We start from the raw sequence: 15358 nt of genomic DNA, 5'->3' as shown, positions 1-15358 counted from the left end.
TTTACAAGAGCTAAAATTAGTTGGTCATGTGATATCTGATTCTGGTGTCGCATGTGCATGTCTGGTGGCATGTAACATTGTAATACAATGTAACTTTAGATAGCGATAAATAGGAAAAATGTCTAAGAGATACATTGTGAGTAGTATGTTTATTTCCCATTGTGGTTATTACTGGGTTCAAGGAGCCGCTTTTCCCGATTTCCTGACCAACTTTTCTCGGGATTCGGGAACGAAGAAAGTGAAAAAATTCCTGAGAACTGGCAGGAAGGAATTCCCACCCGGAAACCCTAACTGTGTGTTCTCTATCATGCCCATCTAATCTGTCACCAAAGAAACAAACTAAAATGTCTGCTGCTACCCCTTTCTACTAATACCATCTTTTATCGAAACTACAGAGTGGTTTTTGTTTGTTTTTTTGTGGTTGTTCTCTGCTTTTCATCTAACCTACTGACTATATTTCTAAAACACAGATATAAGTCCTTATTTCTTCTCTTTTTTTCCTTTGGAACATAAATCCCAATGACTCATATCTGCCTACTGGTAAAAGTCCAACCACTGTAACATAGTTTTAAAATTTCTTCCCAAGCTTGGTTCCAAACTTCACTGTCCTCAAGGAGTTAGTAATCCAGAAAGGAAGATAAAATGTTAATGCAAATAAGTACAAATAAAACAGCATGTGCCAGGGAACAAGTGGTATAATGATTTAAGAGAAGAGAAAGATCTCCCTGGGGTAATCAACATAGGCTTGTTGCAAGAGTAGCATTTCAGCTGGTTCTTGAAAAATAGGCCAGATTCTGAAAGACAGACATGAGAGGTGAAAATGACCAAAATGATCATCATTTTGGAACTGGGCGATTGTTAAAGCAAGCCATGGGCTCGTACTAGCCTAAACTAGCTCAGCTATTAGTAACTGAAATATTAACTAAAAAAGACCCAAGATAGCTAAGAGTCCAGACCTACATCCGGATAGTACTAGGTCCTCACAAATCCAGAAACATCCTATGTGTTAAGGGAGTATACACTGCTGCTTATGCAAATTTGCTCCTTGAAATTAAGTGTAACTAAACTACATATAAGCAGTCACCACTTTTGGGCCTCCAAATCATCCAATTTTTTGTTTTAATTTACTTAAACATTTATTTTAACTTACAGTATCTACTAATAACCATACCTAGCCAGTGATAATCAAAATGTAAAAAACTTATGTCCCTCTTCCCAAGGAGCTTACAAGCTAACAGAAGAAAGGCAGACAGGGAGATAATTGAAATATAGTGTGACTTGTACTCTGACTGCAAAAGGAAAAACTAATCTGTGCTGTTGGAAGTCAGAAGAGTGGTTACAGGAAAGGGGATTGAGGATTAGAAGAGGGTATGAAGTGGGGGGAGGGGGCATTCCAGAGTGCTGGTAATGTTGTTTCTTGATCTGGAAGCTGGTTACATGATGACAGTTTTGAACATTCATAAACTGTACACTTCAAGTTTCTGTATATATACTTCAAAGCAGTTTAAAAAACATACCAAGTACTACCAGCTAAATTTCAGTAACAAAGAATGCCAATATAATTTCTTTTACTTAATTCCTCCCGGAACCTAACAGGTGAGATTGACCTGACAGGTGAGGCTGTGCTCATATGCAGAACTGCAATGAGAAAGCCAACTCAGAGATGCTCACCTCCTTCCTGTCTCACTTCTTTCCCCAATTTTGTCATCCCACAGTCTTCTTCACCCATGTAATCCAGCATTATCTCTTCCAAGAATGGGGAAAAGAGCTAAGAAAGAGGTTTTGCTTGTTCTTCCTCCCTAATTTAGGAAACTTTACTACGATATTACATGTGGCTGCTCTACTCCCTTACTCCCCCGCCCCCCTCAAAGAGAGTATATAACAGCAATCACCACTTTGCAGCATTAGATTTTGTCAGAAACATCTCATAGCTAGTCACCTCTTCAAATTCTTATAAAGGTCATGGTATTCACAATATATTTGCCTAAAAATATAATGTACTTTAACAAAAACTAGTTTCTGATGGTAGTCACACATTTGCAATTTGGGGGGATAGAGCTGAAAAAGAGCAGGTTGCTTCGGCTCAGTGATCTCCTCTCCTTGATTCGTAAAGAAACATGAGTAGATGTTTATATGTAAAGTTTATAAACAAATCGAGTATTGCCAATGTAGTTTTCCTTCCCCAAACAAGACAGCGATGTTCCTGAAAAAGCAGTGAACTTTACAGAGTTGAGAAACACACCTTGAAGGGCAAGTAGTTACAGAGGATCAGGTGTCATGGTAGGCAGGGTTCATGGGCATTATCACACAAAACGAAGGAAATAAAAATGAAATTTCCCACATGTTCAATTAGAATTAATAATTTCTCTACAATAAATTTCCATTGACCATTCCTTACTAACTAGGTATTTTTCAGGATTTCCCCAAAGACCTTGCACATGCATTTGGTTTTGTGGCAGATAATATGCATACTACAGGCATTTCACTGAGTCTGGTTCTCAACCAAATGTTTAAGGTCGAACCAACCGTCTGATGTGGCATTGCTGATTTCGCTCTTCTCAGTTCCCTGTCCCCCCACAACTGCCATTGTTCTCAGCCATGTTTGGAAGCAGGAATGCAGTGCTATGATGAAATTACTTTCTCTCCCACAAAGTTTCTTCTGTTAATGAGGGAATAAAAAAGCATAGGCAAGGAAATCCACACATAACACAAGAATTGTCTGTAAAAGTTAACTCAAGGTTAGGCTAGGAAAAACTTTTAAAAATTCAAATACGTAAATAACACCTACAGTTTCCTGGGCAATTTCCCTAAACCCATCTCGAAAGTATAGGCATACCTTGGAGATATTACAGGTTCCATTCCTAAAGCAAGCATCACAATAAAACAAGTGGAAGTCTTTGAGGCATGCCTGAACTGAGATTACTACCTGTCATCGAAGTATGCAGAGAAGGCGGCAGCTGTAACAACCATTCTCCCAACTCGTAAGAGACAAATGCCAGATTCTGAGAACAGGCTTGATTCAACTGTAAAAAATGACTTCCCGTAAATGGAAGGAAGAGGAAAAAACTACTTGGAACTAAAAGACAAGTATAGCCATATTACCCAAATAATATGGCCAAAGTCCACAAACTAGTTCCAGAACCTCAAAATGAGGCAACTTGCTTCCATTTGACATTCCAACAACCCAACAACGGACACTGCTGCTCCCTGTTTATAAACGAAGCTTTTACTTGCCTCTGTTCTTGTGCCACTCACCCTCTGGCAGTTGGACACCTGTTCTGACCATATACTCTTCCCTCCTCACAAGCTAAAACTAGTAACAAATGAATTGGGGAGCTGTCACCTTCCACCCTCCATAAAGAAGTGGAGAATCTGGTCTGCGGAGAAAAAATAACTCAGACAGAGAAGCAGCAGAAATGGGTGATCATCAGACCCCTGAAAAAGTGAAAACAGAGAGTGTCTTCCTCAAGTCCTCAATGTTTTCCAATTTTTGCTTTAAGGCCTTTGGGAGACTTAATCACATTTTGTCCTTCGCATTCTTTGAAAAGCCTGTGTATTCAGTAATAAACTCTTTTCTGCTTAAGCTCATTAGAAGTAGGTTTCTATTACTTGTAACCAAGAGAAAAATGGCTAAGGCAGGTCCATTTTCATCTCTCTCTGTAACAAAGATAAGGAGATAGGGGTCTGAAGCAAAGTATCATAGAACAGGTAGCCCTTGACTTAACTATAAAAAATTTACTACCGCAGGTTAAGAGACTTCATTCAGGGTCTTTGAAACCTTCATCCTTCTCTACTGCTCACTGTCAACTACTAGAGGTAGACCTATGTCAATACAGACCCTATGTCAACACAGACATAAGCTTAAAAGTGTTAGTAAAGGGGAAGTGGGACATGTCCACTGGCCCTTGTAAGTCTGGACTGAAACCAGAATTCTGCATTTTAAGAAAGCCTTCGGGGTGAATCTAATGAAGGTAGTCCATGAATCACCCTTTTAAAACATTTCCTTATAGACTAAATGAGTAAAGAAAAAGAAGACATACCGTGTTTCCTCCGAAAATAAGACCGAGCCAGACCATCAGTTCTAATGTGTCTTCTGGAGCAAAAATTAATATAAGACCTGGTATTATATTATATTATGTTATATCCAGTATTATATTGTATTATAGTATATATTATATTTTATGTAAGACCGGATCCTATAATAAAATAAGAGTGGGTCTTATATTAAGAATTTTTGCTCCAAAAGACGCATTACAGATGATTATCTGGCTAGGTCTTATTTTTGGGGAAACATGGTAGAAAGTAGCCTAATTATCCTGTTTCTCCAAGAAACTTTGGACTGGTTAGCTCAGGAACAAGAGTGAGAAGAAAGATATGAGGCAATAGTCTATTTCTTAGGGGGCTAGAGAGCAGAAAAATCATAATTAAAAATTACTGGCAGGTTGGCCCAGTGGTTCAGGTGGTTGGAGCGCCGTGCTACTAACGCCGAGGTCACCAGTTCGATTCCCACATGGGCCAGTGAGCTGCGCCCTCTACAGCTAAGATTGTGAACAACGGCTCTCCCTGGAACTGGGCTGCCATGAGCAGCTGGAGGTCGGTGTGAGCTGCCGTGTGCTGCCCTGGGCTACCCTGTGCTACCAGGAGTAGCTGGTGGCCAGCATGTGCAGCTGGCAGCTGGTGAGAGGAGCTGTGAGCAGCTGTGACCAACGGCAGGTGACCGACTGCCTCAGCCGGGGGAAGCACAAGGCGCATAATACCAGCATGGACCAGGGAGCTGTGTCCTACACAACTAGACGGAGAAGCAACAGCTTGAATGGGGGGGGGGGGTGAAAGAAGGGGGAAAAAAAAACCAAAATTACCGCCAATGTTCTACTAATAGGTAATAGAAAGAAATCGTAGCATAGGTTAAAAAGAAAAAGGTCCCTCTAAAGAAAAAGGTAGCACACAGACACTGTCAGACTGAGAAATAGTATTAGGATCCAGCAGAGATCCTGGGCTCTAGAGCAGCAATTCACAGCAGGGGAAGGAGTCCACATCAGAATTCCCACTGCACGGACACCAGGGAAGGAGTCTCCCCCATCTCCCTTGAGGGGCACTGCTATAACAAAGTCTGAAATGTTCTCAGTGTTAGGGCAGACAAAAGGTTGAGAATCACTCTTCAGGTCTTCTCTACCATCCCCAAGGCCGGCAAAAGAAACTAGGAGAAATTCATTTCCCTGTAGTAAGAGACATAATTATGGCACCTCAAGTTGGAATTCAGACAGAATTTTCCCATAAGAAACTGTCTTGTTCATAGTATATTATTGTATCATTATACTACATGTTAAATAAATGTACTAATGGCCAAATACCTAATCATTTGCACTGCTTTTACGGAGAAGTTACAGTCCAAGTTCAAAGCAAAAACTTAACAATGAGTCTTTGAGGGCCCGACCTATTGATGCAATCTTTCTATACAAGCATATGTGCACTAACACTCTATGGAAGAGACATACTTTGCCTGAGGTCACAGCTCTTAGCTGAAGAACTGATGACAATAACCTCTGATACAAAACAGCATACCTAGGAAAGGAACCAGTGGCCTCCAGAAATCACTGATGAAACTGAAAAGAGAATAGAAAACTCTCAACCCTTCCCTTAGCCAGTGACACTCTTATCCTTGTCAAAAAGAAAGGAATCAACTGAACTAAAGTGACTATACATACCTGTACTATATCCCAGTTCATTTCAACATCCTCTACAATATTCTTGGATTTTGGCAGCAACCTGACAGGCTGCCCCTGGGGACATGTTTCAGTCTTTATTTTCTTTAAAGGGAATTGACCATAGGTATAGTCATCTTCACCCACTTCCTTTTTGCATGCCACTTCCCACATGGTGCTTGTGGATGGTATCTCTGTACTGTCATTCTCACTCCGGAAGTTGCTGGCTTTGTTGGTTTCTTCATCTACTTTGAGCTTTTTGGTCCTCTGTGCTGAAGGTGACTGAGTTGGATTTTTCTGTTTTCTCTTTGCTGTTTTCAGAGTTTTCACAGTATCTAATTCATTTTTTCTGTCTTCCAAAACATCATCAATAGCCACAGAATCATCCTATCAAACCACAAAGAGAACACATGAGAATTAGAATATAAAAATCAATTACCCTGGAATATTTCTCAGCAATAAAAAGAAACAAATTATTCACACAATAACTTGGAAGAATCTCAAGATTATGTTGGGTGTGGAAAAAAAGCCAATCTCAAAAAGTTACACACTATCCAATTATATTTATGTAACATTCTTGAACAAATTAGTGGTTGCCAGCAATCAGACTGGGAGTAGGGAGGGGATGCAGGGGGTGGAAGTAGGAAGGATGTGGGTGTGGCTGTAAAAGGGCAACACTAGGTCCTTGTGGTGGATACACAAACCTACACGTGATAAAACTGCATTGAATATACACATACACACGTAAATGAATACAAATAAAGGTAGGGTGATCTAAATAAGACCAGAGTACTACACTTTTAGCTGAAATATAATAGATAAGAACTGAAATATAAAAATAGAATCACTCCCAGGTCCATTATGAGTTGATAATAACTTGATCAAGTGAACTGTCATAGCTAAAGAAAGAATGTGTCAATCATCCAAAGGGTTGTCATCCATAGAGGAGCAGGAAAAGGAAAACAGTAAAAAGCAAATATGATCAGCATTCTTCTAATAAGTAATGTACAAGGAAGAGGAAAACTGAACAGATTCTGGGTATTCTGGTCCCAATGGTAAGATGGCTCTCCTGGGAGATGGCTGTATTGGGCTACCTTAGATTCATGCAACTAAAACATTCAGTTGTCACTATGACAAGCACAGTGCCTAGACGCAGTAGGCATTCGATAAACACAAATGAATGGATTTATCTAAGTCTCCTATTCTGAGTCCATGTTTTTTCAAGTAAATGTCTGGTTACTATTTAATTCCCTACTTACTTCAGCATCCAAAGAGACGCTGTTGGTCATAAGAATTTCAAGTCCTTGTGATAATTAAACTATTATTAAACCAGCACTGGTTTTATACATCACTCTTATGTCCATGGCTGATGTAAAAACATCCATGACAGATGTATCAGTTCCTGAAATGCTGACAAAATCATGTTCCTGACTTAGAAACCCAACTCCATACTCACTATCTACGGACCATGTACAGGTCACTTCATGTCTCCTACCTTGGTTTTCTCATCTATACACTCACGTTAAGAAGAGCACACTTGCTTCAACGGGTTGTTGTGAAGATTAAGTAAGGGCACACAAGTGCATTGCTGGGCATGTTGCCTGGCTAATGGTAAACAAATACGTGTTAATATCACCATCATTACCGCCACGACCACACCTAGACCACCTCCCAGGAGAGGAAAAAGAAGTGGATGAAAAAAATTAAGATAAAGTAAAATGACTAAAGGGGGGAGCTTTAAAGTAAGAGGAATAAAAGAAAAACCAATAATCATAAATTAGACTCTTAAAGATATCTTCTCTAGATTATTCAGGGAAGATTTTCCTTCTGTTTCTCAGTGTTGCTCACAGACCTGCAGGGGACCCTGAGACCCTTTCAGGGGACTGGAAGATGAAAACTATATTCACAATAATGCCAAGACATTATTTAGCTTTTTCACAAATGTTGACATTTGCACTGATGGTGCAAGAGCAATGGTAGTGAAAACCATGGCAGCGGCACCAAGCTGTATTAGCAATCAGTTCCCTTCACCACACACTTGCAATAAAACAATGTCAGTTTCACTTAAGAACGAAGCAATAAAACATTAATTTAAAAAATTTTGACCCTTGAAAACACACCTTTTTAATACTCTGTGCTAAAATGATTAATACACGTGAAGTACTTCTGCTGTATACCAGTGCTTACTAATGTGCAGTGTCTTGAGGAAAAGTACTCATGCAACCGTTTTGAGCTGTGAGCTGACCTACCTTCTTTTTCTACAAAACACCATTTTTACTTGCAAGAACAACAAACAATGGTTATTCAGACTTGTAGCTGGCAGAAGCTTGGGTAGCTTCACTTTTTTCATAAATGAACTAAGTGAGACTGTCACTTCATGGAAATACCTGACATTTGGAACAATAATAAAATTTGGGCTCTAAAGTGAAAATTAGAAAATTTGTATGTTTCTGTGAGCTTGAGGCTTCCCAACATTGTGATGAGATCGGTTGTAACGTTAACAAACGTGACTTTTTTGGCATTATATGATGAAAGGTACTAACATTTAGAAGCTATGCATCAATCAGTGAACCAGTATTTTCCAAAGGATCAATATGTAATGTTACAAAATCATGCATGGGTAAAAGATACATTCAAATTACAATACAGGCCAGTGGATTTTAATGTAACAGAGTATAAAAAGTTCATTAATGTGGTTCCAGATTCCACAATGGAAATAACCTTTAAGAAACTTACTGAGCATAATATAGTATCAAATAAGAATATCCACAATTATTTAAAAAGGCTATTTTCAAATAGCGATACTCCATTTTTCAAATACCAGGGAAATGTCTATGTGGAGGCAGGGTTTCTTTGTATAGTTCAGTTATTTTGTCAGACATTAAAGACATTTGCAAAAATGTAAAACAATGTCATTCTTCTCACTAATTTTTTGTTGCAAAATATATACTTATTTTTCATTAAAGTGTTATTTGCATTAACATGCAAAAAGTTTATTACCTGTTAATTATTCAATAGTTTAAAGAATTCCCATTAATTTCTAATGCAATAAATACTGATAGATATAACCCACAAATGTAAAAGTTCCTTGGGGTCCTCAATAAATTTTAAGAGTATAAAGGGGTCCAAAGACCAAAAATTTTAAGAAACACAGATCTAAAGTATTAAAAACATATGGAAATATTTCTCCAGTTTTTGAAGCTTCTAAGATTCGATAACCTCCTTCAGTATTTAAGTTTAATAAGCCTCCCTCCAGTTTAACCTGAATCTTTGACAAACTAATCAAAGTTCATTTTCTTTCACCGTCATGGGTTTTTAAAATCATTTTTAACAGTCCAAATGGTTATGGAGCCTACGACTAACCCCAAGAATCCAAGAATTTGGCCATTTTTCTTTCTGCTCTCTCTGTAAGTAGGAAACTACTTAGTAAATCAAAAAATGGCTCATTGTAAATCAGTAAGCAGGCTTCGGCCTTACCCTTACCTTCTGTTGTGTTGTGTGAGCTTGATAGATAATTGGAGATGGGTATGGAATCAAGGGGAGATTTCTTAAAAATTAGATATAAAAGAGCATTTGTATACTCTGTAGTGATTAAGCCAATGGAAAAAAAGCTGACAAGAGAAAAGGAAAGGGATAACTGAGGGAGTAGAGACCTTGAGAAAGCAAGAGGGGATGGGATCTCAAGCCCAAGAGGTGGGAATAATCCTTGATAGGAGGAATGATATTTCCTCCATTATAATATAGGACAAAAGATGGATGCGAAATAGCTAGCTTGGTCGTGAGAAGATGAGAAACTTCATATATTCTCAAATACACAAAAAGCAATGTCATCAGCTGAGAGTGAAAGAACAGAAAGGAATTTAGGAAGAAAAGAGAAAAAAGTGGAAAAACAAAAGTACTAGAAAAAAATAATGAGTCTACCAGGTATTTTTGATACAGTTTTGAGATCTGAGATTATGAATCTAAATGAAAACAAATTAGGTCATTGGTAAGACTTTCCAGCCATAGCCAGCTGCTCAGTGCAGGCAGACTATGGCTCAACCCAAGATCAGGGTTTGATCAGCCATGTATCATTGAAGGAAAGAAAGGCAAATATGGTGAACCTACTTAAAGAAAAGTGATTTAAATGATAAATGATGGAATCAAGGCTAGATAAGGTAGGAAAAGAAAAGGGCTGGCTGACAGTGGTAGAGTGCTGGAATCAAAGACTTAGGTAGTGGTTTTCAACCCTGGCTGTAAGTCACCTGAGGAGCTTTAAGGAAATAAAACCACTGATATCTAGGCTAACCCCAGAATTCTTTCTAGATTTAACTGGTCTGGAAAAAGGGCCTAGCAACTGGCATTTTTTAAGTTCCTCAGATGATTCTAGTGCACCTACGGGTGAGAACTGATGAGAAGTTATGACAAAGTTGCAAAATTGTGGCAGTGAGGGTACTTGAACAAGTGAGCAGGAAGAATAGAAGATGAAAAAGAAATGTCAGCAGTAGTACAGTTTTTAGTGATGACAAGATTCAGGTTGAGATCATGAGATGAGTGGTGAAGGTAGAGAAGAGGTCACTGGAGACGAGGAGATCAAAGAACCAAGAACACAGGGTGATAGGTGGCTCACCCAAGTGGTGGAGAAAACACTAAGAATGACGACAGAACATGGCAGAGAGAAAGACATGAAGCAGGAGCTAAAGTCTTCAATGTCTGAAAAGTGGCTAATGGGTTCGTAAATGCCAGCAACATGCAAGGAAAGAGACAGAATAATAATGACTTTTGTCTGTGGTGTTTGCTAAAAACAGATTTCAAAATTATTAGAAGGCAACTAATTCTAGCTCTACTCAAAACAGGGTTTTCAATTACTTTGTTCAGTGGTGATTACAACAAAGTAAAATGTCAAACCTAATGAAATATTATAATATGATCCATGTACTTTCACTGAGCTAAACAGTGTATGAATTCTGGCAGTTTTGAAAGAAATTCTACCCCCCCCGCCCCCACTATCTCAAGAATGTCTCTTAGGCGAATGTCTCTATTTGAATTCTTTTCCCTTTAAAAAATATACATATACCAAACAAATTATCACTGACAGGATCAAAAAACCACCATGACAAATGTTGTTTAGCTGTATTCCCTTAAACTAGACTTAAAAAATTAGAGGATAGACATATGTACATTGTACTCATTTTACTGAAGAGAGGGTTCATAACTTCTATCAAATTCTCAAAGGGTTTTTGAACTCTCAAAGAACTGCAGAACTCTACCTGAAGACTCACTAGTGTCACTAAATAAGATTTTCTGATTTAGGAAATCAATCTTCTATTAAGACAGCTATGCCACACTTAATGAAAAACCTCTAAATTTTGCCAACAAGATGATGGAAGTCAATACTTTCTCAGCTATAGGTAAAGCCCAGCCACCCACTAATAGTGTGTTCAGGGAAAAGCTTGCACACAAAGATGAAGGAACACACGAACTGGATAATAGGAGAAAAGACTGGCACAGCAAGGTATAACAATGTCACCTGCTATATACACAATAAATGTGTTCCTGGACTTAAGTCAGGTATCTACTATGTATTAAATTAGCATTATTTTAAACGTTCTAGGGAAGCTGTTTTTTTAAAGGAATACCACAGTGAATGATTTTGGAAACGCGTAATTCTTTTTGTAATGCAAAATACCCTATAATATATTGTTTTTTTAACCCACGTTGGTGTAGCTACAGTGTGCTCATGGCAAGATACACATATACGTTAGTTGACATATATTCCTTCCCCTCCAACGCAGTGCACCAGATGGTAAATACTATTAAAATCCATGGCAAAGGACACCAATGCTCTGCAGTCATTGACATTTACCTGTGTTGTGCTACTATGAATAAGGAGAAAGTAACATCCCCAATCAGGAAGGCACACCGTGCCCCTGAATCTGACTAAAACACCTACCAGCTCTTCCTTAACAGTCACGCCTTCCAAGCCATCACTCATCTGTGGGGTGTTCTTCTTCACCCGCGGGGCCTTCCTCGGTTTGGATTCCTTGGGGACAGGCCGCTTAAGACTTCTAGGGACTTTCTTCTGGGGTTCCCAGGCACTATCTTCCTTGTCATCTTCTTCAGAGGCCGATGATCTAGGAGTAAAATTAACAGAGAAATTTCCAGGAAAAATGAACCCAAACGTTAAAGGCAAAAGAGAGACATATGCTTCTTGAAAAAAGGATAAAGTAGGAGGTGCTTAATGTAAAATGAAGTAATGTGAGCACAGGCTATGAACAGATACTGCTAAAAATGGAAACAAAAGAGTTAATCAGGGACCAATGTAAAAATAACCCGATACGTTGTAAATCACAGGTCTCTCCATTTTCTTCTTACCTAACATACAAACACACACACACACACACACACACACACACACACACACACACTCACACTCATATACTCAAGACATAGCAAATCATTTAAGCAGTTTGGGCCATGTCAACCATAGTCCTTTTAAGGTTTTCTATTTTAACAGTGAAAAGCACTTAAATAACTTCCTAAGTGCTAATCCAATTCATTTAAACTGTAATGTTATTCAAACCAATGTAAGGAGTGGGAAATAGCTCTAGGAAACACCCTTGATTACATAAAAAGCCAGCACCAAGACCCTTCCAACTGTTTTAATTACCCTTTTCCCCCTGGGTAACTCCCCCATTACCCTATGGATTTGTTTCCTGATTTGACTGGACCAGGTACAGCTACAGTACTTTTCTAACAACCCAAGAATCAAGCTCACAGCAACAGCAGAAAAAAAGCAGCCATGTGAACTCTGGTAAAGAAACATCATGCTCCTGTCAAACCAGTTAATTTTATTTCTATCCCTCATGTAAAAGGTCAATTGGTGGAAAGAACTACTTCCTTCCCTGAGAGTAGTGAATAGAAATGTCCGGCTTTCTGCATGGTTTAAATTCTGCCTAGAGGCAAAAACCAGATTGGATGACTGTCTAGCTAAATTATGCTCTAGGAGAGCACATTGTGTTTCCCTGAAAATAAGGCCTAGCTGGGCAATCAGGTCTAATGTGTGTTTTGGAGCAAACATTAATATAAGACCAGGTATAATATAATAACATAATAAATATAATGTAATACCGGGTATAAGACCCGGTCTCATATTAATTTTTGCTCCGAAAGACACATTAGAGCTGACTGTCCGGCTGGGTCTTATTTTCGGGGAAACGTTAATTATGATAGGTCAAGCCACTGATAGTCTCTCAGAGGTGGATGCTAACTAAAGCCTAAGAGTAGGCCAAAAAAAAACCACCTCAAACCTCAACCATCACTAAACTAACATAACACAATAGCTGTGGAATTGAAAGGAATGAGAATTAGAAAACAAGCGTTCCACTCCTCATGCTATCACCAAACTGAGCAGAATGACTTCCTTTCACCTCAGTCTCATCTGTCGAGCGGGAATACTAACCCTATTTCACAGAGGAATATTACAAAGATTACACGATAGGCACAAAAGTGCTTTCAGTTACAATGAAGAAATCCTTAGTACAGGTATTATTTTATCATACATGAGGCAGTTCTCAGACCGCTAGTCAACTCCCCTTCCTAATCACACTTACGTCTCAGCAGCATCTGGTACTCACTCCTTAGAGCATGTCTTTCACACCTTCCTGGAACACCACTTCTCTGGTTTTCCTCCCGCTTTCCTGGCAGATTCTCTTTAGACCCTTTGCCTTCCCATCCTCCCCTCCCCAAACTTTCAGTGTCGGGATCTAAGACTTAGTCTTCAGCTCTCTTCTCTGCTCTCTACACTCTTTTGCTAGATGATCTTATCCTACAGCTGAACAGAGAAGAATCTCAATCTCGTATCTCCAACTTGACCTGAGCTCAAGATTTGTATGTCCACTTTCACTGGAGTCTAGCAATCATCTCAAACTTACCAAGTCCAAAACAGAACTCCTGATTTCACCATCCGCACACCTGATCCTCTTCCAGTCTTCCCCAAATTCCTGTCTTTCCTTCACACCCAAATCTAATGCATCAGCATAGCCTGTCTACTCTATCTTCAAAATACATCCCAAATTAGACCACTTCTCACCACTTTCACTTCTAGGACTGTAGGCTTCTATAATAATCTCCTTAACTGATCCCCCATTTCCATTCTTGCTCTCCTATAGTGTGTTCCCCATCAAGAAAACAGAAGGATCTTTTACAAAAGTAAACCAGATCATGTCATATCCCTTCCCAAAACTTCCTGTGGCTTCCCAACCCACTTAAATAAATCTGAACATTTTGTCCCACCCATTCCAATCTCTCTTTCAGTCCTTCTCTGCCTTAATGACTCTGGTCTGGCCACACTGGTCTTGCTGTTCCCTGGAAACTCCAGGCTCATTCCTGCCTCAGGGTCTTTGCATGTTCCCTCAATTTGGGACACCGATTCCTCAGATCCTTGCAAGCTGTACTCCCAAATCTCATTTACATCTCTTGCCACATCTTCCAAAAAAACTTTCTTGACTACTGTATCCAAAATGTCCCAGCACTACAATCACTCACTATGCTCTGTGTCCCTTGCCCTGCTTTATGTTTCTTTACAGTATTACTACTGCCTAACATTAACCAGTCATTTATTTAACAAATATCTTCAGGGCACTCTAAGTACCTACTATGGTGCTCTAAAGCAAAAGTTCTGAACTGAGGACAATTTTGGCCCCAAAGGGAATATCTGGCAATGTCTGGAGAAATTTTTGTAAAAACTAGGGTGGGGGATACTATTGACATCTAGTGGGTAGAGACCACAGATGTTGCTAAACATCCTGCAATGCAAAGGACAGTCCCCCCACAGCAAAGAATCACGTGGTCAATAGTGTCAAGGCTGAGAAACCTAGCTCTAAAGCAGTATAAAAAATTCCCTGCTGTCATGGAGCTTACATTCTAGTGTAAATATTACGTTATATTTTTAGGTGGTAACTTTCTCTTCTCGCCTTTCAAGTTTATCACCAATACCTAAATAGAACCTGGGACACAGCATGAATTCAATAAAAATGTCTTCATAAAGGATTGAAAAAGACAGCCTTCTTCAACCCAAATGACTTTAGAAGTTAGTGAAAGAATGCTTTTAATTCCTTAAAATAGACATCATTCTCCCACCCCCACTAAAATTTTTTTAAAAACCCAAATATGCTTACAACTCAGAGAAGAAAGAAAATTCATCTTTGGAGACTGCTGTCTGGACCTTTGCTTTTGCTCTTCTTGGCAATGATGCCATCTGGAAGAAACAGAAGATGAAATCAGCATGATTTGAATCACCTGAATGACTGATCACTTATTTTGTCTACAAAATGATGTGCCATGCAAAACTAACACTCCAACAGCTCTGCTGCTGGAAAATGCCATAGGGGGAATAAAATGAGGATCATTCATAAGCCAAAACACTGGTTTCCCCTCCTATGAGGCTGCCAAACATAAGAGCAGTTAACACCCTTCCAATGGGTTCAAAAGCCTGATGAGTGTGGACCATGTTTGAAAAAATTTAAGCTCCTACATTTTGGGTGACAATTCAGTTTTTAAATTATATGCTTGAGTATACAGCAAGTGTTTTTGATGGTTTATCACACAACAAATTATAAAGTCCTTTATTAAACTATATCTATAAACTAGATTAAACTATACAAGTATAAGAAATA

The 15358-nt window shown here is 39.0% G+C and overlaps 1 protein-coding gene across 6 annotated transcripts in view; it reads right to left on the bottom strand.

Moving 5' to 3' along the window:
• Positions 1 to 15358, bottom strand: part of SRBD1 (S1 RNA binding domain 1) — a 179713-nt gene that overhangs the window by 161529 nt on the left and 2826 nt on the right. For all 6 annotated transcript variants that reach the window (XM_081069689.1, XM_081069692.1, XM_081069688.1 and 3 more), the window contains exons 2-4: positions 14861 to 14940; positions 11635 to 11815; positions 5706 to 6089 (exon numbers count right to left, since the gene is read on the bottom strand). In XM_081069689.1, coding sequence (XP_080925815.1) covers positions 5706 to 6089; positions 11635 to 11815; positions 14861 to 14940 — 645 coding nt within the window. The remainder of the gene's footprint in view (positions 1 to 5705; positions 6090 to 11634; positions 11816 to 14860; positions 14941 to 15358) is intronic.

Source organism: Rhinolophus hipposideros, assembly GCF_964194185.1.
Source record: "Rhinolophus hipposideros genome assembly, chromosome: 12".
In the NCBI taxonomy this organism is placed as follows: domain Eukaryota; kingdom Metazoa; phylum Chordata; class Mammalia; order Chiroptera; family Rhinolophidae; genus Rhinolophus; species Rhinolophus hipposideros.
The sequence above is the reverse complement of the archived record's forward strand: the minus strand, read 5'-3'. Positions and strand labels throughout refer to the sequence as shown.